Source organism: Dipteris shenzhenensis, chromosome 33 (genome assembly GCF_047967505.1).
Source record: "Dipteris shenzhenensis isolate YYH24624 ecotype China chromosome 33, Dip_SZ_1.0, whole genome shotgun sequence".
Classification (NCBI taxonomy): domain Eukaryota; kingdom Viridiplantae; phylum Streptophyta; class Polypodiopsida; order Gleicheniales; family Dipteridaceae; genus Dipteris; species Dipteris shenzhenensis.
The window spans coordinates 17,882,082-17,907,794 of NC_141628.1; the positions used below are offsets into that span (position 1 = coordinate 17,882,082).

Sequence of the window (25,713 nt, forward strand, 5' to 3'; positions counted from 1 at the left end):
TACATTTCTTCAACTAAAGCAGAGTGGAAGAGGGGAGGGGGGAGAAAGCAGACAAGACGGCATGGAATCAAGTGTATACCCATCATTCATTAAAGACTCTCCTTCAATTAATGTATTCAATTTTTTACTGGCACCCAACTCCTTGAGAAGTGCAACAACTGCAACTGGATCGGTTGCACTAAGCAATCCTCCCAACAGAAGCGATACGTTCCACGCCCAGTTGTATGGAAAGAGATACTGGAAGATTAAAGGTAACTTTTTTAAAAAAAAGCCTGAATGATGGAGATTGTATAATTCAAGAGAAGAAAATTGCCGAAATGTTTTGCATCCTTAAAACGTAATATAAAAGAGAAATGTAAACGTGCAAGTCTACTTAAGAGAAAACACATAATAGAAAGCAGAACTAGCCAGATTATGGTGCTTTAGAGTACCACTACAAACTTGAATGAAATACAAGAAGCCAAAACTTCACCCCAGTTTCCCTGTGAAAAAGAAGTACATTCTATGAACTCAATATGCCTCTTTGCCACGATAGGCAAAGACTTAGAATAAATCTATAGAAAAGTGTCCTATGAAAGAGGCTTCTAAACTTGACAAAATAGGGCCCTTTTAGGATACTTTAGGCCTTGGTGGAAAACAGCCCATGGTACCCTCGGTACAGTTAGGCAATCTTAGCATGGAGATACTTAAAACACACAATGTTATTAAAAGAACAAGCACATTTGGGTCATTCTTGGGAGGAGTGGGGCCTTCCAAATTAGTTGTTGGGTGGTGAAGCACTAGCCTACACTAGATGTATCCTTCTCTACGCTCACCACTTTTCTCTATGCTTGCCAAAAAACATACTACCCTGTAGGTTATTCCCTAACTCACTTGGGAGTTTTGGACTAACTCTATCTCTGAGCATACCTACAAGACAAATGCAGGTCAGCATTCAAACACCATAACAACAGAATTGTAATCCTCTTACTAGCTCAAGAAGAATGGTAAGAGTAGTTTGCTCATCTTACCTCACCTATTTGTAGTTCAACCCGAGCACACTCAAATTGATCCATCAACAAAGGGAGCTGGGATGCTCTACAAAAGCGAGATAGCACAGCAAAGTTCACTCCTCTTAAAGAAAGAAAGAAAAGAAATTTTATTAGAGTCTTCGGAAGACCGATGGGTCTATGAGACTGAAAGAAAACCTGATACAAATCACAGTAAGGGTGGAGCTACTGAAACGAGCATCATCACCCGTGCTGAACCCTAAGTCTGATCATACATAATCAAATACATCTAAATGTAACAATGAAAAGAAAAGAAAAGGACTGGATCGGAATGGAATTCTCCATATGTCATGTCGCCCTGGCTGGTGCATAGCCAATGATGGGACACTGGTGCCCGTCAAGGTGTGCCGTGCGTCTCGGTCTCCTGGACGAGGCTCGACACAAGACCAGAGCCACCGTGACTCCCATGGGACATATCCCGGGTCTAAACAATGACGGGAGGTCCCCCAGAGTGATCTGTGTCCCCCCTCGATGTCTCGTGTGTCGTGCTGCGATCGTCGGGTCGAGGTCTCTGTCACGTCTGCGGCTAGAGACTGGACGATCAATGTCACTCGATGGGAAGAACTCTGTGATCCTGCTCTGAGACGTGTCTGATGATGTGGCCAAGCCTTGTCGCCTGAGTAAGTACTCTCTGTGTCGGACCCCCTCGGATTGCTGCACTACATGGCCTTTGCTGTCCATTGCATCCACATGGACTAGCCTACGGATGTCCTACAATATGAACCATCTCCTCCTTAAGTTGTAGATCAAAGAGCATCAGTATCCAATGCTCCTCCCCTAAGGCCACAAACATGCAACCACGGAATGGATGAGTGGGGTTGCCTATTTCTCCCGTCAAACCCACAATTTATGTTGGAGAAACATCACAGCCATCTCCAATTGGTGTGGGTATTATTTTGCACCTGCATGTACTCTGAAGGGCCAAATTACCAACTCCACTCGAGTCTCTAGTCTTGACTGTGAGTAAGTTCTGAGCCTCAAAAGAGGTTGAGAAGAAGAGAGCCCTAGTAGGCCCTCATCGGGGTAAGATGAGAGCCAAAACAGAGACCTGGAGGACTAGGAGAGAGGACAGATCGAGGGGTGATTTGGCTAGACAAAGTTGGGATGAAAAGTTTTGGAGCAGGAAGTTGGAAAGGGGGTATGCTTGGGCAATAATATAGAGGAGGGAGAACGGTGGAATGGAGGATAGGGGAGGGGAATTAACTCAAAGGTCAAAGGTGGGGGGTATTGAAGAGAAAGTGTCGTAAACTGGGGGATTAGAGCGGAGTCCAAACTTTCCCGTGCTCCCTGTCTAGGGAGGAAGATCTCTCCGAGGTGGCTAAAGGTGGCTGAGCTGTTGTCTGCCCATGCGGGTCTACTTGTCTACTCCCCAATAGTGCTCGATCTAAAAGGCCCTCCTCCATGGCATGAACTAAAGATAACACAGAACTCGTTTTTTACGACTATTCCACCCTGCTCCTGCTGGCCTGGCTCCACTAGGGATTCATGTCCATCAACTCCTTTGCATAATGATATTTTCACGCTCCCCTCCTTGTGCTCTTTGAGATGTCCTTCCTTGCACTTGGATCCCAATCATGCCTGGTGGGACAAGTGTTGGGTTTGGAACGACGTGCAGGTCTAATCATGCAAGAGGCTAGGGTGTGCAAAGGTCAACTAATGGGGCCATCTCTCCCCCTTCCCTTTGAGGGTAAGTCTTGGCATGCCTTGGCAAATGGGCCCATCTCCCCACAATAAGTAGGCATGCTACCTCTATGCGCTAATGCTCTCCCCCACTCAATGTCTACAATATCATCTTTAGTAGGAGAGCACCAAGGCCCTCCACAACTAAGCATAACTTCGTGATCCAGTCGTCAATCAAAACAGAAGCCGCTATCATGGGTGTCTCCAATGCTTTGGCAATATGAGAATCAATCACGAATGCCCCTGTACTCCTTGGGAAGACCGAGGAATCTTGGGATCACTCGAAACTATGGCATGTGTGTGCCTAATCTCCATGCCATCACCATGTCATTAGCAGTAAAGCCATGGTACAAAATTATGATTAACAACAATGAGGTGCAATCCTAGATACATGGTCTCCAAAGGAGTAAATACTCAGCAATCTTTGTCATCGAGAGCTAGAATAGAAAGAACCTCCACCCATATGTGGTCACATCCTCGATGCTATCACACTCCAAGCTAACCTGAAACCAATCTTAAACCTAGTAATGAGCGGGGTAAGGCCAACAATACAACCTACAACAGCATGTGTCCTCAAGCTCCTAAACCGCTTGCTCCACGTATTTCTTGTTCTCAAGCAAAAGGTAAATTTTGAAGGCATTGGATATCACAAATGCTGCCATTAGAGCTCGTATAGGCAAACCACTTTCCTTGAGTCAAGCAATAAACTACAAGAACTTGCTTGTGTTTAGTAAAAAAGGTGAAAGGAACAAAGAAGGGAAGGGGAGGGCTTAGAGAAAAAGAGGTGATTAGAAAGTGGCAAAAGAACAAAAAGGGTGTTTTAGAAAGCAAAAAGAAGGGTTAAGGAAGAGAGGTAAGGCTCCGAGGGCTGAGACGTTAGGGGGGATGGCACAGCATGCCACAAGCTACTACTTGCCACTGTGGCCAGCAAAGCATCCCGTAAGGTTGCGCCAAAGGGACAACTGCTGGGTAGAGAAAAAACACACGAGGCTAGTGTGAATCCAAAACAAGTACAGACTTTACCAGGTGTAGACAACCCTTTCCCTCCCTTAGGCACCTGGACGCTACCCACTATCATGGACCTTCTTAAAGAGGCTCCTGGAGAGGCTATGCAAGTAGAGAGGTAGGAGGCCGGGGGGGGGGGGGGAGGAGAGATGAAAATAGGAGATGGGGGATTCTTGATGAAGAAGGAAGGCATCCAGAGTTGTGCACTTAGGAGAATGGGAAGTTGCGGCACACGGAAAAAGAAAGGAGAATTGGCTGGTTCGTAGGAGCAGCAAGCTTCAAGGATTGATTTGCCCTTGTGTGCACACTTTCTTTCGGCAGAGAGGGGGAGGGGTGGGGCAGGGTTGGGAGGTTGCGGCGGGGGGGAGGAGGGGGGGGGGGGGGGGGGTGGGGCTGCTAGCACGCCACAAGCTACCACTTGCTGCTGTGGGAAGCAAAGCATTGTGTAAGGCTGAACCAAAGAGACAGCTGCTAGGTAGAGAAACAATGCACGAGGCGAATGTGAATACGAACCAAGTGTGGAGGACTATCTGCCTCCCTTGGGCACCTAGGTGCTATCCACTGTCAGTGCACCTTCTTAAAGAGACTCCCGGAGAGGATTTGCAAGTAAAGGTAGGAAGCCCGGGTGGGATGATGATAAGCAAAACAGGAGGTGGGGAATTCATGATGCAAGAAGGAACGCAGCCAGAGTTGCACAATTGAGGGGTGAGGTTGAAGGACAACAAACGGGGACTTGAAATTTGCGGCACACTGAAAAAGAAAGAAAGAGATGTCTATTAATGTCACCAAAACGCCGATGAGAGAGGCTAGGGTGAGGGTAAGGCAGAATGGAGGGAGAGGAGGTGGCAAGCTCATAGGAGTGTGCAAGCTGAGTGTGCAAGCTTCAAGGATTGATTTGCTCGTGTGCACATTAGCCATCTCTTATGCACATTTGCTCTCCACCAATCCAGGTTTGTCCACCCTCCAACACATTTCACCAATTCCCTCCATGCATCATAGCCCCCTTTCCTAGATCTCCCCACTCCCCCTCCCCCAACACATTTTTGTATTTCCCTTGCTAACACTCCCCCCCCACATTGCCAGACTCTCTACCAATGTACTTAAGTCGTACTGTTGAAAAGGTCACCTCCCCATCTGTAAGCCCCCCTATGAGGAGAGCATGGGGGGGGTGAACCTAGGAAAAGAAAGAGGGAGGGGGCTGCCACATGGGCAGCACCTCACACAAAGAAAGGAGAGTACCTGGCAGAAGGAAGCTTGCCTCGAGGGCAGATCTGGCAGAGAATGGCCAGGTGACTGTCAAGCACAGAGCAGAGCAGATCTGCGCAGCATCTCCATTAAGGAACGAAGGCGCGATGACATCAGCCACTGTACGGATCTGTACGGGCTGCTGCAGGGCAGTGTACGGAAGGGGTACGGGCAGGACATGGCGCCGGCAAAGGGCTGCAGCATGGCACAGCATAGTGGGGGTATATGGGCAGGAGGTTTATGGCCTGCAAGCAGGGCTGGCAGGTGGCGGGGTAAGCAGTCCTAAGGGGCTGGGCCCTGCATGGAACAAAGGACCAGCAAATGGCCCTAAATAGGGCTGGATAGGCAGCCAACCAGCCAACCATCTGGTCGGTTGGTTAGGGCTGCTACAAACTAGCCAGTTGGCCCAATTAGGGCTGGCTGGTCGGTTGGTTCAAGGGGGCCTTGAGCCCTATAAAAGGAGAGGCCCTAGGCCTCATTTCATATCCAACTATCCAGCAAGTTCAGGAGCAGACAGGAGCAGCCAGAAGCCACTCCCTTGGGCCTCACACTGGGGATGAAAAAGAGTTGAAGGTGTGCTGCAGACTGAGTTCCCTAGAGGCTGGACCTTGGCTGTCTTCTAGGGCAGCAAGCTGTTGTGATCATCATATCTTCTGGAGCAGCCATTCACAAGCAGGTTGGAGCAGTGGAACAGCTATCTTGGGGCCTACATTCAGGAGGACCAAGGGGACCTGTGTGCTGCAGACAAAGCTTGGCAGGGGCTGCCCACCTAGACTGATTCACAGGCAATAAGGTGGAGAAGAACACACTAGACGGAAAGTCTACAGACGCTCGAGGTGGAGCACGCGGGCTCGAGTCTAGAGATAGCCAATAGATAGGAGAAGTACCTTGTGGTAAGATCAGAGGACCACACCATTGGTGGGACTCTGGATCTCTCTCTTTTGTATTGTGTCCATAGTTTTGGATGGAAATATATTATTTTGGTGGTTTCTCTATTTGGCTGGTTCATTGTCTATTGATGAGTCTGCACATCTATTTTATGCACATAAGTTAAGAAGTTTGTGATTCCACATCCCACACCACACTGTGTGAGCTCCTGGGCATTTCTATCAGTCTTCCACTCTGCATACCCTCTGTTGGGTAATTTCTAACACGTACAGCCATTCAAATGACTTTCCTTACCCCCTCAACCCATGTAAGACCCCCCTCCCCAACACACCCAATCCATTGTCCCCTCAGCCCACCCTCTTCCTCACACTCTATTCCTCCCTTGGACATGCCCTATGCTCCCCCTCATACACCACTTCACTTCCCTTATGTTTCCCCTCTCCCTCCTGTGTTCCCTCTAGCCCTCTCCATCTCTCCCCTATCCTTTCTCTACCAGCCAGCCCCTCTATCTTGTTCCATTGACGCTCCCTCCCCTTCACCACAATTGACCACTCCCCCCTCACAAAGGTTAAAACACATAGATATTATTACCTTTTTTATCCTTGTCAAGACATTCATACTATGTGTAATGAGCACTCACTTATACCTTAGCATTGTTGCTCTCACCTTGCATATCAACTTTGTATATTCCTTCCCTCCGCATATGGAGGAGCTAGCTTTGCCATCCTCCTAGCATTCTAGCACCTCACTGTTTGCTCCCTTTTCTCTGGTTGGCCAACTTGTTGCCACCTCATGGAGAGATCCAAGCAACTTTAAAAGTTATCCATGCAGTCATAACCATGGGGTGTTGGTGTGCATCCTAAGGAATTTGGCTATAGTTTGGCAATGATCGACATCATTTGATGCTTTTAGCACACAGTGCTTGTAACATATGCATCATCTGCTATAGCAAGCTGGACTTTTGGAGGGGTTATCTTTTTTATAGAATGCCCAAATATGTAGTGCCTTTAAAAACAAAAACAAGATGCGCAAGCCTCAAACAGCTTTATCAAAACCAAGTACATACATCATGGGGGGATGTAAATCTCAACCTGATGATGAGAATCAACAAAGTACATTAGGTGAGAGGACCAATGAGGGGGGCATAATGCCACCTTAAGCCACTCTTAGTGAAACAAAAGAAGATGCCACTAACTGACACCCCGAGGAGAGTCCATACTGTGTCATAGGCTGTCTGAGAGGCTCCACAGTATCCATCCCACTAATTCCTTAAAGTATGATAAATCCGATGACCGTCTACAATGGACACACTAGATTCTCCACATAAACCATGTGCAAAAGCAATCTAGAACAAATACATAAAATGCTGGTATGCAGAATGTCACTGAAAGGGAGGTATCTCAGCAATGGGAATCAGGTAACCTAGGGTCAAAAATATACAGCTGAACAGCTCAGCCTTAAAGAGAAATGCCTATCTATTAATGGTAGGGTGGGACGTTCTGTAGATGTCATGGATTAGATGATAAGACACTAAATTGTGGGTTAAGCATAAGAGGTTATTTTGGTATCCAAAATTAAGGGCTTGGTCTCAAATAGCAATTGCCTGTTTATCACCACCACAATCGATAGTAGGATGGTGGTTTTCTATAGATGTCATTATTTAGATGATTAGATACTAAATTTTGCTTGTGGAAAGCATTACAGATTCTTTTGGGACCTCTTGTCGAGTTTTCAGACAATTGGCAATGACACAACGTTAGCAACTTTTTAGACACAACATACATGATTATAGAATTGAACAATAAGAGGCCCATTAACCTATCTACACTACAACATTTTGGGCACTTAGACCAATGTTCATTGAAGGCTTCAGCATTGAGGGGCAGCGTACTGCACTTGGAGATTTTGCAGTCAAATTTGTACATCTCAACTAAAAAATCTCACTATGATATATAGGTTGACTTGGAAAGAACAATGATATTTGCAACAAACCAGGCTTGGCATCTAGGGATTCCTCAAGGTAGGTTGCAGGTCTACAAAAAGAGAAAAGCTGATACTAGCTACTTTTAATTGGAAATTGTGCAACTCCATTGTTTAACACAGTTTTAAAATATGGGTACTGTACAACTCCATTAATACTTTTGGGTGTTGTGCAACTCCGTTGTTTAAAATTTGGGTATTGTGCACTCCATTGTTTAAATGTATTCCTAGAGGAATCCAGAAACATGCCCAAACCCATCCTTTGAACACACAACACATAGTGCGTTATCAATATCATCAGTCACTCAGGTTGAAAACCATAAACTCCATCACGCATAGCAAGCATGCGATGGTGGGTGTAGACCATAGTATAAATACATGCTCTACACATACATATCCAAAAATCCACGCATGCTTGAGCATCCATTGTTCAACACGATTGATCCCTTAAGAATCAAATATCACATAACACATGTAGATCCATAAACAAATAATATCAGTAAAGCATTTGCAACACAAGACTGAACACACCTTAGTGCAATAACTGACTTAACCTGGGCTTCTCAAAGTAAAAAATCCAGGTACACATTCCTAGAAAGAAGCTTTTCACATTCAATTCCATTTAAACTCTGACTATCCCAAACTCTTCTCCTGGATAGTAACACTCTACAAACTAGAGAGGCAGCCATAGAGCCAGGGAAAAGCATGCAAGCTATTGTGATCAAAAAAACTTCATGCTCAACCAAGCTTACTGTACTGGTATTCTAGGCATATCCTGAGGTCCTAAGGGTGTACTAATCCTGATTGTACTCTCTGTTTAATTAATTGATAAGAGCAGTTGCTTTTACATGAGACAATTCTTTAGCCTTGCCCCTCACAATCTCCAGGAGTACCAAAAAGAACAGCTGGCTCAAAGAAGTCATCAGACTGTTCTTTTCAACTGTGCTTCAACACTTCTCTGACCAAACTTACATGTACTAATATTCCTGAACAGAATGTTGAGATAACAACTCCTGGCCCCGCAAGTAAAACCATTTGCACAAGGCATCTCTGGTTTCAAAAATAACAAAGATGTTAGTATGCGTTGTTGTAAGATTATATGATAAACCACTATATATCAGGACAGTACTGCTGAATGTTAAAAATGTGCAATTTCTAGAAGACAAAGAAAGCTGACGTTGCAGGAGGTATTGCTATGATAGAAGGCTAAAGACAGGATAGGCAAATTTACTAGACACAAAAATTGAAATGAATCTACCAAAGCATGTCTCTGTGGGACCTTGCATGAACAATTGCAACAATGCTAATGCATACATTACATGGTTTCAAGTGCAAACACTGCTTATCATGACTAGAAATAAATAGTCCATAACAAGGCAACAATTGTTTATTCAAACGGAGCACTTGGTCTGAAGGCCAATCTCATATCATCATCCAAACATACGTGCAAATGAAGATATCAGCATATACAGCACCAAAAACACAGCTAAGTTGCACCTAGTAGACAAATGTAAGATATAAGTAAATGATTTATGATTTCACGAAGGCTCTCACTACTGGATACCCAAGAAAAAAGCTAGCCACAGCTTAAGATATTATTCACAGCACGAATGCTAATTTTTGCTTAGCACATTCCCTTTTTCATCAAGCCTCTTATGAACAACATGCCACAAGATTGTGAGCCATAAAATACAACTGATGTGGCATTTCAACCTGCTAGTTTTTTCTACTATGTTTAGGAGGCGAAAAAAGTGGGTAAGGGGGTAAACATCCTTTGGCTAGTAGCTACAATAGCTGTTATACACACAAGATACTGCACCTCAGGTTTCTCACCTTCAATTGATGCACGTCCATGGAAAACGAGCTCTCAAAAAGAAGGGCAGGAAGAAACACGAACAGTATCAAACTTGGACTTATGTTGGACCCTGTAAATTTGACGTGTGACTTTGTCAAGAAAATCCTATTATTTGCAAACATAATATAAACCATCATTCCATAAAGCTAAACTCCCCATGTAGAATCTCTGGAGGATTCATGGACTCTTAATTGTGCTATATTGACATTTTGCTCTGTCAAGAGAATCCTATTATTCAAAAATATCATTCCATAAAGCGAATTTCCAATGTGAAATCTCTGGGGGATTCATAGACTCTTGCAATATATAGTAACAAGCTTGACATGTTTTTCATATTGAACTTGAAATGACACAAAGATAAATCTTACATATGCGAATACTTTGGCCTAAACTGCCAAGTGTGTGACTTGTTCCATACTCTGTAGCAAAAACCAGTAAAATACATTGATCAGAACCTGTCAAGGATTATTTGAATGTTATTCAACTTCTCACTAACAGAAATGTAATCGAAATGTTATAGGTACAAAAAAGGTGGTTACTAAGATGGTTACTGTACTTGAGTAATAATTACAACATCATCCAAAGGGTTTCTTGAATGCTACACTTTGATGCTTTTGTTTTCCTGAATGGCCTAATTTTGCATTATTTGTATCACATCAGGTGTAAGGGTAGCTTTAGGCAATATGATCATGTTCCTGATATCTAAAACTTTCAATTCATATAATTTTATGTAGGATCGTTTGAAAGAGGAGAGAGTGCAGGTAGCAAAGCATCGCACAAGTCTTAGCCGTCACGTCAAAACTTGGATAATGAAAATAGAGAGTACAAGGTACTTGTACCTAGACCTAGGACTAAGTGTCCTACGTGGCCTAAAAGGCACTAACACTACAAGTGCCTATATTTATGCCTACAAGGCACATACCATGGCCTATATATAGGGCATCACTAGAACCACCAAGAGATGGCCTACAAACCCCCCTCCATGGGATGGGCTGAAGTACTCTGGAAACGTCTCAGAATACCTAGTATTTTCTGGTCATGGTGGCACATGTTCATCCAAAAGGATATAGCCACCTATGAATGTACAAGGGATGTCAGATCATGTAACAAAGGGAACCAAGTGTAAAGCCTGTCGGAAGACTTCGAACTTGGGACGAGGAAGTGCCTTTGTAAAACATATCTACTATGTTGTCCTCTGTGGAAAGATAGGACAACTCTATGTCTCCTGCTGACAACCGCTCCCGAACATAATGATAGTGAACTTCAATATGCTTGGTACGCGCATGAAACACTGGGTTACGCGCAATGGCCAAAGCACTCTGGCTGTCAGTGTAGACAATAGTGGAGGATGTCTGGCGAATACCAAGATCTGTAAGTAACTGTCGAAGCCAAACACACTCTACTGTAGCGGTGAAAGCTGCCCTGTACTCAACCTCACAGTTAGATGTGGCAACTGTTGGTTGCTTCTTGCTGAGCCAAGAGATACATGAATTGCCAAGCAAAAAACAATTGCCAGTATGTGACACTCTGGTGTCAGAACATCCTGCCCAGTCACTATCCATGTAAGCATGCATGGTAAGTGAACCCTGATCACCATAGAAGAGGGCTAAATCCTGAGTGCCTCTTAGATATCTGAAGACTCTCTTCACTGCCTGCCAATGCTGTGAACTAGGCATGTGCATGAATCTGCTGAGGTGAGATACTGCATACTGCAAGTCAGGTCTGGTGTAACATAAATAAATAAGGCATCCAACAGCCTGCTGATAAAGAGTGATATCACATGGTGGGCTCCCATCATGAACTGAGAATTTGAAGCCAGGGTCCACTGGAGTAGAGATTGGCTTGCAATCCTCAAGCCAGGGTCCACTGGAGTAGAGATTGGCATCAAACATGTCAACATCTGGCTTAGCTTTGCAGTCCACAAGAGAAGAAGCTGAATGTTCAGCAAAGATTACATCTCTACTAACAATAATCTTCCCAGTATTTGGTTGATATAACCGATACCCTCTACTCTCCTGGCTGTAACCAATAAATATGCATTTGATTGCCTTGTCATCAAGCTTATGTCTCAGCTGAGATGGTACATGAACATATGCAAGAGACCCAAAAACTCTCATGTGTGAAAGTGAAGGCTTCCTGCCTTTCCATGCTTCATAAGGTGTAACAGTCTTCAATGCCCGTGTAGGTGATCTATTCAACACATAGTTGGCACACATAACTGCATCACGCCAAAATTTATTGGGCAAAGACTTGGCCTTAAGCATGCATCTGGCCATCTCCATTGTGGACCTGCTTTTCCTTTCAGAAACAGGATTCTGCTGAGGAGTGTAAGGAGTAGTACATGAGTGAATAATTCCCCATGAAGACATAAATGCATCAAACTCCTTTGACATATACTCTCCCCCCCTATCTGTGTTGAGGGTGACAAGCTTGCATCCTGATTCATTCTCAACCATATTCAACCATCTCTAACAGCATAAGAAAACTTGATATTTGGCTTTTAAAGGATATATCCAGCAATATCTTGTGAAATCATCAATGAGAGTCATGAAATACTTGTACCCCCCAATGGCATTTGTCCTCATTGGGCCACAGACATCACTGTGCACTAGCTGCAATTTCCTTTGTGAGAGTTTTGCACAATTCTTTTGAAAAGGAAACCGATGCATCTTACCCAAAAGACAACCCTCACACACATGTTTGGAAACTGTGTGAGTTTGAGGTACATCATTTGCCATCTGCTGTGAATGTAGCTTTGCAAGAGCTCTATAATTGAGATGACCCATTCTCTCATGCCAAAGATGAGTTTCAGCAAGCTGTGAATCTGAAATTGCAAATGCTTCAATAGAAAGTGCAGCTGAGTGATGATCAAGGTGATAAAGCCCCTTTTGCAGAGAACTATGGCATTGTCATCACGAAGATCATAAACTAGGCATCTGTAGCCATCAAAACTAACTCTGAAACCTGAAGTGGCAATTGCTGAAATTGAAATCAAGTTGACTTCAATTCTAGGCACAAAAAGAACATTTGTCAAAGTAATAGGATGGCTTGAAATGGATGTGAGCTGCACATCTCCAATTCCTTTTACAGCATATGAAGCATTATTAGCACATGTGATAGTCCCCCCTCGAAATGCATCAGCTAAAGAATGAAACAACTATCTGCAAGATGTGACATGCTTGGAAGCACCACCAGGACTGAGCATCATTAGCAGTAAAGAATGCATCAACTTTGGAGGGATCAAATAAACAATGGACAGCCCATGCCCAATCATCCTGAAGAGCATGTGCATGTGAAGCATCTTTTGGCTCATGGGATTCAATAGCATGAGAGGCATTAACTGTCAATCCTGCTTTCTTTTTCTCCGAAGCAATACGCTTCCTGCATTCTGAAATGTCATGTACAGGCTTGCGACAATAGTTGCATCTTTTCTTCTTTGACTTATCTGCTGTATTTTTAGATCCATGGGAGGAATTGCAGCTGCTATGCGCAGATTTTGGCTTGCCCATAGGCTTGGAAGCCTTGCCTCTTCCTGTCTGCTGTGAAGCAAATGCATGATCAGGAATAATGGCTTGTCTATTAGCTCTACTTTGCTCTTCCTGCAAAAGCAAAGTAACTAGCTGATCAAAAGAATAGTGGTCTCGATTACCCATGGCCACTAATCGAAGGGTTGTAGCAAACCCTTGATATGTATCTGGCAGTCCATTCAATGTGGTACTGACAAGCTGTGAATTTGGCACCACCTCATCAATGTTGGCAAGCTGTTCCATGAGGTCCTTGACCTTTGTCAGGTATGCATCCATAGAGTCACCTTCATTCATACTGACTTCCTGTAATTGCCTTCTCAAATATGCAACACGAGCTTCATTGCGAATCTGATAGAGAGAAGCCAATTTATCCCAAGCATCCTTTGCTGTCCTGCAAGACCGGATGTGTGGAATAATGATTCTCTTGCATGATAAGGCAATACATGAATGTGCATTTGCATCTCTTGCATCCCATCTTGACTGTTCTTGACTTGGAAGAGCAGCAGCAGGAGTGCTAGAGAAAGAGGCATCATGAGGAGTACCCCCTGCAGAGGGACTAGCAGTAGAGGCAACCACTGTAGCATTGGCTGGCCTCAGATCAGCCCCAGAAACAATATTCCACAAATGCTTTGCAACAAGAATATGTTTCATGAGATAAGACCACATCGGATAGTTGGTGCCATCCAACTTATCATCTTCACGAAGAACGCCAAATAGATCTTGATTGTTCCCAGCCATAGCAAATGTGATACCCTGAAAGAGACCTGAAAACCCAAAAGCCTCAAGGCTATCACTGCAAAATGCTGGCTGTCCAAAAATGACAGCAAATATCTGCAAATTTCTGACCCAAATCAAAAGGCAAATGCAGATCTGACCCAAATGTGACTGTGGCAGGCAATGTTCACTGCAAAAACAACAAATCTGGCAAAAGCCCCAAATTTATTGAGGACAAATAGGCCAAAAAGAGGGCAAATGCAGAAAATCCCCAAATTTTGCTGAAATTTTTGCAAATGGGACCCAATGTATGCAAATCTGACTCAAAGTCCTGCAAAAGTGACTCAATGTCCTGCAATCTGACCCAATGTCCTGCAAAAGTGACTCAATGTTCTCCAATCTGACCCAATGTATTGCAATCAATCGAGAAATTGCAGACCAAATCCCAAAAAAAATATAGCCTCAAGGCTTGCAACTGCAAAATTAGGACTGCTGTCCACAAATTGTCTGCAAAAGTGCACCTGTCCCAAAGTATAGACATCAAAATGTAGGCTTTCCAAACTGTTGAAAATTTTGATAAACCTTCAGACAATAAAAGTAAGTTAAGGACAACAAAGATCCTCAAAAAACTCAAATTTTGAGAGAGTCCACACAAGCTGTACGGACAGTTGTTCTGTACTGAACATGTACGATACAGATCTGTATGGATGTACAACGACGCAAGTACGGATCTATAGGTACGGATATGGTACGGGACAGTTACGGTGAACAGCCTACGATTGTAGGAAAAATGTACGACATCAGTATGGAGTAATTACGAGACACTTTACGGAATAGGTACCACACAGTACGATGTACGAAAAAGTACAAAGTCACCGTACGTCTGCTGTACGCTGATGCAGATACATACGAAAGTACGGCGTAGGTACGTTGCCACGTGATTGTACGACGGCTCAAGTCTGTACGGAAGCAAACTGTGAGTACAGTCGTCCGTACAGTCGTACGGACTATACGAATAAAGAAGCACTGGTACGTAATCCGAGGAGCAGGAGACGAGTCAACCTCAGCTCTGATACCACTGTAGGATCGTTTGAAAGAGGAGAGAGTGCAGGTAGCAAAGCGTCGCACAAGTCTTAGCCGTCACGTCAAAACTTGGATAATGAAAATAGAGAGTACAAGGTACTTGTACCTAGACCTAGGACTTAGTGTCCTAGGTGTCACATAGGACTAAGTGTCCTACGTGGCCTAAAAGGCACTAACACTACAAGTGCCTATATTTATGCCTACAAGGCACATACCATGGCCTATAGGGCATCACTAGAACCACCAGGAGATGGCCTACATTTTATTCCCCTAGTGAAGAAGAGGCTACACCATCTACATTGGATTAGTATGCAGCTGAAATTTATTTTGCATTTTTTGCATTATGCATTGGTGTGGATGCTCGTTTAGTAGCTCCACTACCACAGCTCATTGTATCAGGTTTTTCACAGTCTCATAGACCCATTGGTCTTCTGAAGACTTTAATAAACTTTCTTTCTTTCTTTCTTTCTTTCTACTCCTCTTCCCTCCTCATTCCTCGCTTTCTACTTCCATTCTCTCTCCTCTACGTGAAAGAAATCAATGTGAAAGAAAACATGAGTGGAGGCTCACTAGACTGTGAAGCCCTCCCCACACACCACGCGCACACAAATGACAATATGAAGACTTGAATAAGCGGCTAAAATTTCGTCTGGAGATGCGCATACTGAAGCGTAGCAACTGCTACTGCTCACAATGAATCCACACCCTAAACTCAAAGCCCTCAGATTAAGTGTGAGGGAGACGGGAGAAGACACCCTATGGCTTCACATAGAAGTCAGGCTTCCAGCCCCCCCTGAGCCAATAACACAGTGTGCCCAATTACAACACGTAAAATCATCTGCAAAAATGAAAAGCTCTCACAAATTGGCTGCCTTGGAGTGAGTGGAAGGATGAGAGAATGCCTCTGACAAATGCCAAACCACCTAGTATAGACCAAGAGAACGGTGCCATGGTCCATGTGGTGCCCATCCCCTTTGTCTTATGGTGGATGCATGTGGGGGTGATCTTGCCAATGACATAAAGGTGGAAAGGCCGACTCGAAAACTGTTGAGCTCCATCTGACTAAAAGGCTGCTTAGGAAGAGGGTGAAGGCAGAGGAGAGTCTGAGAGAGAGGCTAGAAGAGGGTGAGGGTGAGGGTGAAGGCAGAGGGAGAGGCTAAAAGAGGCTAGGAAGGGGGGGAGGTATAGGCTGAAAAGGAAAGGGGGGGCAGGGGGGATGAAAGGAGAGGGGCTGAAGGAGGAGGGGAGGGGAGAGGCAGAGGGGTTGAAGGGGTGGGAGAGGAGGTGAGGTAGGTGGGGGGAGGGGGTGGGGAAGGGGGGCGGGGGAAGGGGCTGCGGGAACGGGGCGGGGGTAGGGGTTGAGGGGGCGAGGGAAGGGGGCCAGAGTAGAGGGCAAGGAAGAGGGGGACTGAGATGCGGGGGTAGAGGGGGTAAAGGGCGGGGGAGAGGGGGCTGAGATGCGGGGGTAGGGGGTGGGGGTAGAGGGCAAGGGAGAGGGAGCTGAGAAGCGAGGGTAGGGGACAGGGGTAGAGGGCAGGGGAAGGAGGCTGAGAGGGTGGGGGTAGGGAGGCAAGGAGGGGCTGAGGGAGGAGGGAGAGGTGAGGCAGGGAGGGGGCTGAAAGGAGGGAGGAGAGAGGGCCGGGGAGGGAGGCAAGAAGAGGCTGAGAGAAGGCAGCAAGTGAGTCGGGGAGCAGCAGCAGCCCTTCCACCGAATAGCTTGCTTTTGCTATCTTGGAAGCTTGTTTCTTTGCATTTCATTGTTTGGAGTTCTTTCTGCCCCCACATTATAGGTTATAGGTAGAAACCCAGTCACAGAGGGTATGCCTGGTGGGTGCCAGAGGAACAGATTGGTTGCGATTTGGGAATTTGCTTTGATGCCTTGTTAAAGTCAGGTGACAGTTGTTGAGATATACCTTAGTTTTGACACTAGCATTGGGGTACTAGTGGTGCACTCGAATTGGATGCATGCAGAGGCCACGTGTTGGCTCTCGTAGTGGAAAATAAAAGGAGAACAGTATAATGGAGCACCCTTGTTGTAAAGCAGAATTCCACTTTTGAAGAATTAAATAAATACCGAAAGGGGCGCCAAGGTATTTGGGGCCAGTGTGGTGCTTCCGTGTTTGGTTCATTGAGCAAGGGCATTCTAGCCTCCATCCAGTTTCTTTTTCAAAGTTGTTTCTAAGTGGTTTTGTGTTTAAGGAAGTGGTTGAAAGAGATGCAATGTGGCTATAAATGACATGGATGCTAAGCTAGTTACGCATGACTCCCTTTGGTTTACTGAAGGCCGGTTTCAGTAGTTCCGTTGCCGGGACAATCTATTAGAAAATTACCCAACAGAGGGTACACACAGCGGAAGACTTATAGTAATGCCCAGGAGCTCACACAGTGTGCGTGTGGGATGTGGAATCACAAACTTCTTTACTTATGTGCATTCAATAGATGTGCAGACTCATCAATAGACAATGAACCGGCCAGATAGAGAAACCACCATAATATATATTTCCGTCCAAAACTATGGACACAATACAAGAGAGATAGATCCAGAGTCCCACCAATCGTGTGGTCCTCTGATCTTACCACAAGGTCCTTCTCCTATCTGCTTGGCTAGCTCTAAACTCGAGCCCGCGTGCTCCACCTCGAGCGTAAGTAGACTTTCTGTCCAAAGATCTCAGCACCTTGCTGCCCTAGTAGACAGCCTAGGCTTCAGCCCCAAGTGAGCTCAGTCTGCAGCAACTCTGGCCCTGCTTTGCCTCCTGGATGTAGGCCCAAAGATCAGGCTTCTGCTGCTCCTGCTGCTCCTATATTTGCTGACTTGCTGGATATGAAATGAGGCCTGAGGCCTCTGCTTTTATAGGCCCCAAGGGGCTGGCAAAACCTACCGACCCAGGCCCCTAGATCTGGCCGACCTGGTCAGTTCTTCCTGCCCTAAAAAACTGACCTGGTTGGCTGCCCCTACCAGCCCAACCAGGGCCCTATATAAGGGTCTTTTCTAGGCCATTTTTCAGCCTTTGTTCCAGGGATTCAGCCCCCCTGGCCAGCCCATCTCCAGGCCTGATCTGCTGGCTCCAACCAGACCCACCAGCCTCAGCCAATGGCCGACCCAGGTGCTGCTGCTCCCTTCCATGGTTGCGCCACCTGTAGGCTCTGTTGCAGGCTGTCCATCTGGACACAGATGCCCTCCACATAGGCGCCTTTGTCTGTGCAACCCCGTGCCATGTCTGCTGCCCCTGACTGACCTCCTGCCAGGTTAGATCCAGGACTTGCTGTCCCCGCCTTCTACTCCTTCCACAGGTTCCGTCCATTGCAGCCATGCTGGTCTCTTTGATGGGAGGTGCTGCCCATGTGGCAGCCCCCTCTCTTTCTTCTCTCTTGGGCACATCCTGCCCTAGGTCTCCCTCCCCCACGCTCTCCTCATTTGAGGGCTTACAGATGGGAAGGTGACCATTCCAACACAATCACCATCTTCCTACAGAGGTGAGCCCTGGTAGTGTTGGGTGAAGAAAGCCCCGATTGCATCCCCGTTACAACCAAAGAACCAGCAAGCATGTCACACTGTGAGGTCCTTGACTATCTCAGAGCAAGAGGAAAGCAGGCTGTCAGAGAGTTTTGAGGACCATAGCATCAGCCGGGGTGATGAGGAGCAGGACAGTGACTCACAAGATGAGGTAGATGAGGCAAAACGAAAGAAAGAAAGAAAGAAATTTTATTAGAGTCTTCGGAAGACCGATGGGTCTATGAGACTGAAAGAAAACCTGATACAAATCACAGTAAGGGTGGAGCTACTGAAACGAGCATCATCACCCGCGCTAAATCCTAAGTCTGATCATACATAATTAAATACATCTGGATGTAACAATGAAAAGAAAAGGACTGGAGCGGAGCGGAATCCTCCGTATGTAATGTATCCCTGGCTGGTGCATAGCCGGTGCTGGGACGTTGGCGCCCGTCAAGGGGTGCCGTGCGTCTCGGTCTCCTGGACGAGGCTCCACGCAAGACCAGAGCCACCGTGACTCCCGTCAGATGTATCCCGGGCCTAAACAATGATGGGAGGTCTCCCAGAGTGATCGGTGTGTCCCCTTGATGTCTCGTGTGTCGTGCTGCGATTGTCGGGCCGGGTTCTCTGTCACGTCTACGGCTAGAGACTGGACGATCAATGTCACTCGATGGGAAGAACTCTGTTATCCTGCTCTGAGAGATGTCTGATGATATGGCCAAGCCTCGTCGCCTGAGTAAGTGCTCTCTGTGTCGGACCCCCTCATGAATGAAGGCCGCGAGGCATCTCTGATCTGGGAAGGCGAGGAATCCGGAAAGGAGCCCGGAGCCGTCTCTGAAGAGGCAGTGGTAGCGACCTCGGATCTCGTAGTACACTGGGCACCTAAAAATAAAATGCTCCTCCGACTCAACCTCCTGATAGTCGCACAATATGCATAAGCGATGCTCCCTAGAAATCCCCTCTGCTCTACCGCTCTCTATGCAGAGGCAGTGTGATGATACCCGACATTGTCCGATGGAGATCCGTAGTGAGTGAGGCATATGAAGCTCGGTGGCGTGATGAATCCCTCCTCCAAAATACAAAGACAGTAATCTCTGTAGAAACTCAGCTTCACTGGAAGCTCCCTCGGCTCCAACCAGGTCCTAAAGGTGTGTAGCTGCAGGAGATCCTCTCGAATGACCTGGTTGGTGTGTGGCCCGATCGGGATGGTGGGTGGGAGTACCGGAGGGGCATCCAAACTGTACTGGAAAGGAGGTATCCTATCGATGTGGAACCCTAGTCTCACAAACCATCTGTGAGTCCGTGCATACCAGCATCGCTAACCTCATGGAGGAATCGCGAGCCAACCATGGCAACCTCTGTCTCCCTGATGTGCAGTCCCCATATGATCTAGCCCGGTGTAGATATGTGATGGTCTAAAAGGCTGCATCTAGCTGGAGTGGAGAAGCACCAAACTCGGCCTGAATGATGTGATGTGGTACAAACGGTTTCTCCCGGATCATCCGTGAGAGCATGAGGATCTGAAGGCGCTTCACCCATGTCCACTCTATCTCTGACATGTCAGGCCCCCAACAAGGGCTTCCATACATACCGGCTGGTCGGACCAAGGAGTCGAAGAAAAGAGCCTTGGTCCGAGGGTCCTGGAAGTGGGAGTGGAAGCATTGTCTCTCTAGCCGAGCCAGTGAGGCGTATCCCCTGCCCAGTCTGGCCTGCATCGCTGTTCTCATCGTGAAGATCGAGCCGAAGAAGACGACCCCCAAGTAAGTGTATGAGGATACGATCTCAACTGGTGACCCACCGAAACTAAAAGTAAACTGCTTCCGTTGCATGTTTGCTCGAGAGGTGTTAAAGATCATGACCTTGGTCTTGCCAAGGTTGACCTCCAAATCATGGGATAAACAAAAAGCCTGCAATGCATCTAGGTGTCGCTGAAGCCCCTTGCGTGTGGACGACACGAGTGCCACGTCATCTGCAAAAAGAAGAATCCTTATGATGATCCCGGCAAGTGAGCAACCGGTCCCTCCGAACGCCCCCATGAAAGTCTCAAGCTCAACGATGTAGAGGCCAAACAGGGTCGGTGATAAGGGACAACCCTGTTTGACCCCTATGGTACTCAAGATCTCATCTGTCCAATTTGCGCCTGTCCGAACTTGACCTGAGACTCTCTCATACAGTGCCATGACTGCCCAGATGATTTGATCAAATCCCAGTGTCTGTAGGCGTGTGATGAGACGAGCTCGAGGTATTGTGTCAAAGGCTTTGCGGAAATCCACAAAGCAGCAATATACCCTCTCCTTCCCTGATCTGGCCTCCTCAATGACACTCCTGAGTGTGAGTATGTGATCCATAGTCCCATGGTCTCGCCTGAAACCGGCCTGACCCTCTGCTCTCAGCCCTCTCATCTCTGCGAACAGGCTGACCAACGCATCCAATACAGCTGCATAGATCTTGGACATCACATGTCCAATCATGATGGTCCTGTAGTTACTCGGGTCCATGGGATCCCCTGCCTTATGGATGGGGGTGATGGTGTTGAGTGTCCAAGTGCGGGGGAAGCCAAGGCAAACGTCATTGAATAGCTTTGCTAGGATCGGGGCTAACGTGTCGATCCCATATGCGATAAACTCAGTGCATAGCCCCTCGTGATCCTTAGCTCGGCCATTGTGCAGTTTCAATGTCACGTCCTTGACTCCCCCTCTGGTCAACAAGTGCAAGTGGTGGGGCGAGGTATGTGTATGAGATCTGGAGTGGGCTAGTGTGGGACATCATAAAGATGGTGTGCATACGTGTCATGTCGGTGAGGGGTGGTGGAGACCTACGCTCAAGGAATCTCCGCCAAAAATCCTTAGAGTTGTTGCTGTACAAGATGTGCAGCAGCTCCTCATTTCAACGAAGAAACGCCTACTTCTTCCGACGTACGAAAGGTCGGTACTTGCGTACTGTGTCTGGTGTGTTCGGGAGGTGACATCTGGTTTCAAGTCGTAGCTGTCGACGATAAGCCTTGCACTCCGCATCGTACCAATTGTTGTAGGGTATAGAACCAAGAGGTGGTGGTCTAGTGGACCGTGTGGTATGGGAAAAGATTTGGAGGGCAACCTCGTGGAGTGTGCGACTAATCAAGGCAGCACGGTCCTCTATGAGTGGTATGTGATTGATGTAGGTTAGGAGTCTGTTTAGGCGTCCAGAGTAGGCCGGTGAGAGGCTGTGATCAAAGTGTGTCATGGTAGGTGTCGTGCTTCCTATGTGGTGTGTGCGGTGTGGCTAAGCGTGGGGTGGCGATAGTGAAGAATAGGTATGTGTGATCAGCTCCTGGAGGGAGTGGTGCTACAGTGAAGTCGGTGATACATGAAGTGAAGGTAGGGGATCCCATGATGTAATCTACTATACTAGTGCCCCCCTCGTGTGGGAAGCAAGTAAAACCACCTGAGGAGGGCCATAGGTCAAGCCCGTTGTAGATGATGAGATCATGCATCCTGCCCAGATCAAGGAGCGCGTGTCCATATGGCATAACAGGCCCGTGTCGGTCCGATGAGATCCTGGTCATACCTGCTCCGCCCTCTAGGTCCATGTCTGGTAGCATGATAGAGTCGTCTCGGACGTCCAGAATCAGTATGCCTGGCACATACTTGGGCAGTTTTCAGCCAGGAATGCAAAATTTCCAGCAACAAATGATGGGGGGTATGCCGGCTGCAAATGCCAACATGATGTATGCAAACATAGGGATGCAGCTCGGAATGCACATGGGGATGCCGGGAATGATGAGTGGTTCCATGAATATGCCACAGATGCAGGGAATAGGACCTGGAATGATCAATCTAGCTTATGGGAGTTGTGCAGAGTTTGGGCCAGATCATGCCACCTCCTTATTTGCAGCCACCTGTGTATGACAACATTACACCCAAGGGCAAATTGAAAGACTACAAAGAGGGTGGGGGCTGCTGTAAAATTTGCGACAATGAATGGGACTCATGACATGCTGAAAGCATTGACTTTTGTGCAACAATTTGATGCTGCTTATGCCGGTGGGAACTTCACGGAGTTAGGAAGGCAGCCACATTCCTCAAGGGTAATGCACTTCAATGGTGGTCCAATTTGCTCTTGCAAGGTAAAGCCCCTAACACTTGGGTTGAGCTCAAGTAAGTTTTCTCATCTGCTTGGCTCACCACCACTTTTGAAGTGGATATAATGACAGCATGGCATAAGTTGGATGCCGCGAACTGTAAGAACCTCGAAGAGTACAATAAAAAGTTTTGGGAAGCCTTGCTGCCCGTGAGTTCTTACAGGCGTGTGGAGCTGTCCGAACAGATCGATAAGTTTTGTTGTGGGCTGCCAAAGGAATTCAGGACTACTACACTAAGACCAAAGTCTCCAATATGTCCCAACTGATAGAAAATGCCACAACAGCTTATGCCCTATTACAAGGGAAGACTTCGGGCTTCAAGGGCAGCCACCAGGAGGCACAAAAGTTTAGGGGCAGCAAGCAAGGAGGCCACAAGCATTTCAGAAGATTTGAACAGCCCATCAAGTCTAGATTTGTTGCAAGACAGAGGCGAGGATCGCCTCGAAAGAAATTGTTAGAGGAAGAGAAGAAGACCCTCTATGATGCCAACAAATGTTTCATATGCAAGCAAGAGGGCCATCAAGCACATGAATGCCCACACAGGAAGAGAGTTTCCCTCGTCCGATCAAAGTGAGAACAAGGGAGAAAAGAGGGATGACCAGCCGGGTAAGAAGCCCAAAACTACTGCTGGTCTTATGCCAGATGTCACTGGGGCTATACAGGATGTGGATGCCACGAAGTTATGCAGAGCATGGGGTAAAATCCATGACCAGACCGCTCTATTCTTCTTTGATCCAGGCGCGAGAGCCAATTTTATATCGCCAGAGCTGGCTAGAAAATTGGGCATAAGGGCAGATGAGATGGGGCCACTATGTGACGCAGATATGGCTTGCCCAAGGCACAGTGAGTCAGTTACACCGATCTTTGGGAAGCTCTACATGCACATTCAGAGCTACGTGGACACTGAGGAGTTCTACATTATGCCACTAAATGGGTGTGATGTTTTGCTGGGTATACCTTGGCACCATAGGAAGGGAGCACTTTTGGATGCCAAAAACATAACTCTCTTTGACTCACCGAAAATGGCACCCTCACAAGCTGAAAGCAATAACAATGGGATTCAAGAACAAGAGCCTAGTCAAGAAAAGAATATGGAAATACGACAGCTTGGAGATGAAGATTTGTTGGCACAACTTGCTGAAGTAAGAAAGGACCCTCTTTTCAGGCGGCTTGTGGAAGATTTGGACAAGCATCCTTCTACACCAGCACATAAGAAGAGCAGTTCGAAGCACGTATCTCAAGCACATACCTCTGATTCTTCATCCTCTTCAAAGAGATCCTCTTGACCTCAACATAGAGGCCAAAGCAGAAAGCGTAGAAGAAGATCTCCAAGCTCCAACTCATCATCTTCTAGCAGCTCTTCTTCCACAGCATCCAGGGAGCGATTTCCACGTGGTCAAAAAAGGAGAAGAGAAGCAAAGATTTAAAAGAAGGTGGTAAGACCATTTGGTTCACCACTTTTGATGGAACGTATGGCAAATGTAAAAAAGCTTTTAAGACAGGACATTATCAAGAGAAGTCAAAGCTGAGGATAGCAATGCAAGTGCATGGTGGGGAGCTCTTCTTGTTGCAGATGAAGCACCAAAACATGGAAAGAATTCAAGTGAGCAATTTCTGCCCAAAGATTCTATGATGATGTTCACACAACTTGGGGGAGCTAGATACTGCCAAGACTTATTTGGTCAACTTATCTTCAAATTACCCCGTTTGGATTACCCCCTTCAAGGAAATTTCAAAGAACAAAAAGCTTTGGAACTACAAGGCTGGTTTACAACCTAGTATTTGTGCCCAAATGAGTATTGCAATATTCCAAGACATAACTTCGAGATTTGATGCATTCAGCTCCAATTAATGAAAGAAGTTTGCGACTATTAGTAGCAGCATCAAAAAGCAAGAACGGAAACACCATCAAGAAAAATGTGGTATCTGTACAAGGTCAAAGGGAGGAGTTTCAGCCACAGAAGCCGAGGGGTGAACCAAAGCCCTATAAAGGAAAGTCTAGATTCACTCTCCTGACAAGATCGAGACCGAAAGGAGGGGAAAAGTTTTAGATGCGGGATAGAAGGACACTTGGTAACCGACTGCCTTTAAAGATTAAAGAACTCCAAGGGCCAGAAAAAGCCAAAAGAATCACCAGAGACTTTGGTGGCAGCAGTCCCTGACGTACTAGGGAGAGTGGCCGATAAAAAGGCCAGAGCACTTTGTCTCTCTTGGGGGCAAAGTAAGAGATCTGAACATTTTGATTTTGTTCGATATTGAAGCAACAGTTAACTTTATTTCTCATAACCTAGCCATGCAGTTACGGATCAAAACGAAGGAGTTTGGACTATCTCTTCATGCCTAGCAGATTTTCTAGGGAAAGTAAGTACCATTGACACCTCTCATTGGAAAGCTTAGGATTCATATTCAGGATTATGTGCTGAAGAGACTTGTTTTCAATCATAGAGAAAGAGAACATCACAATGTTACCAAGGGGAAGGGAAATATATTCCTATTGTATCCAATGTTTCTATTGGAAAATTAATAAAGTCTTCGATTTCGGCTTACATGATTTATGTTAACGAAAAAGAGAACGAACCAAAAGTTAAACTAGATTCTCCAGATTGAAAATTTCAAAGCTTAGAGATTGTTTTTCAAAATCATTGCCAGGAGAGTTACTTCCAGAGCAGCCAAAGGACCATCTCATCGAGCTCATTTCAAGTCGACCATCCTATCGGGTGAGTGCATCCTAGACAGAGGAGAACATGGCGAAAGTATAGGATATTCACTCCAAACTAATCTAGTTCTTCTCCTTTTTGCTCACCTGTGTTGTTGATTCAAAAGATAGATGGGTCTTATCGAATGTGTGAGGACTATACAGCCCTCAACAAGATGACTGTCAAGAACACGTTTCCGATTTCTCATATTAATGATGTGTTGGACTGATTGAAAGAAGCCACTATTTCCAGCAAGATTGACTTCAAGACTCGCTATCATCAAATCAGGATTCATCACAAGGACATCCATAGGACGGCCTTTTGGATGATTTTAGGGTTATAAAAGTTCTTAGTCATGCCCTTTGGCTTAACAAATGC

General features: G+C 46.2%; 1 protein-coding gene across 5 annotated transcripts in view; it reads right to left on the bottom strand.

Moving 5' to 3' along the window:
- LOC147879774 (sodium/hydrogen exchanger 8-like) overlaps positions 1-25,713 on the bottom strand; it is a 147,893-nt gene that overhangs the window by 108,328 nt on the left and 13,852 nt on the right. For 4 of the 5 annotated variants that reach the window (XR_015540685.1, XR_015540684.1, XR_015540687.1 and 1 more), the window contains exons 3-6: positions 10,071-10,121; positions 9,681-9,772; positions 8,820-8,897; positions 80-237 (exon numbers count right to left, since the gene is read on the bottom strand). Coding sequence is in view for 1 of the 5 variants with exons in the window: in XM_087372112.1 (XP_087228238.1) it covers positions 80-237; positions 8,820-8,897; positions 9,681-9,772; positions 10,071-10,121 (379 nt within the window). In the remaining 4 variants the exon portion in view is untranslated. The remainder of the gene's footprint in view (positions 1-79; positions 238-8,819; positions 8,898-9,680; positions 9,773-10,070; positions 10,122-25,713) is intronic. The other variant, XR_015540686.1, reaches the window with a different exon arrangement.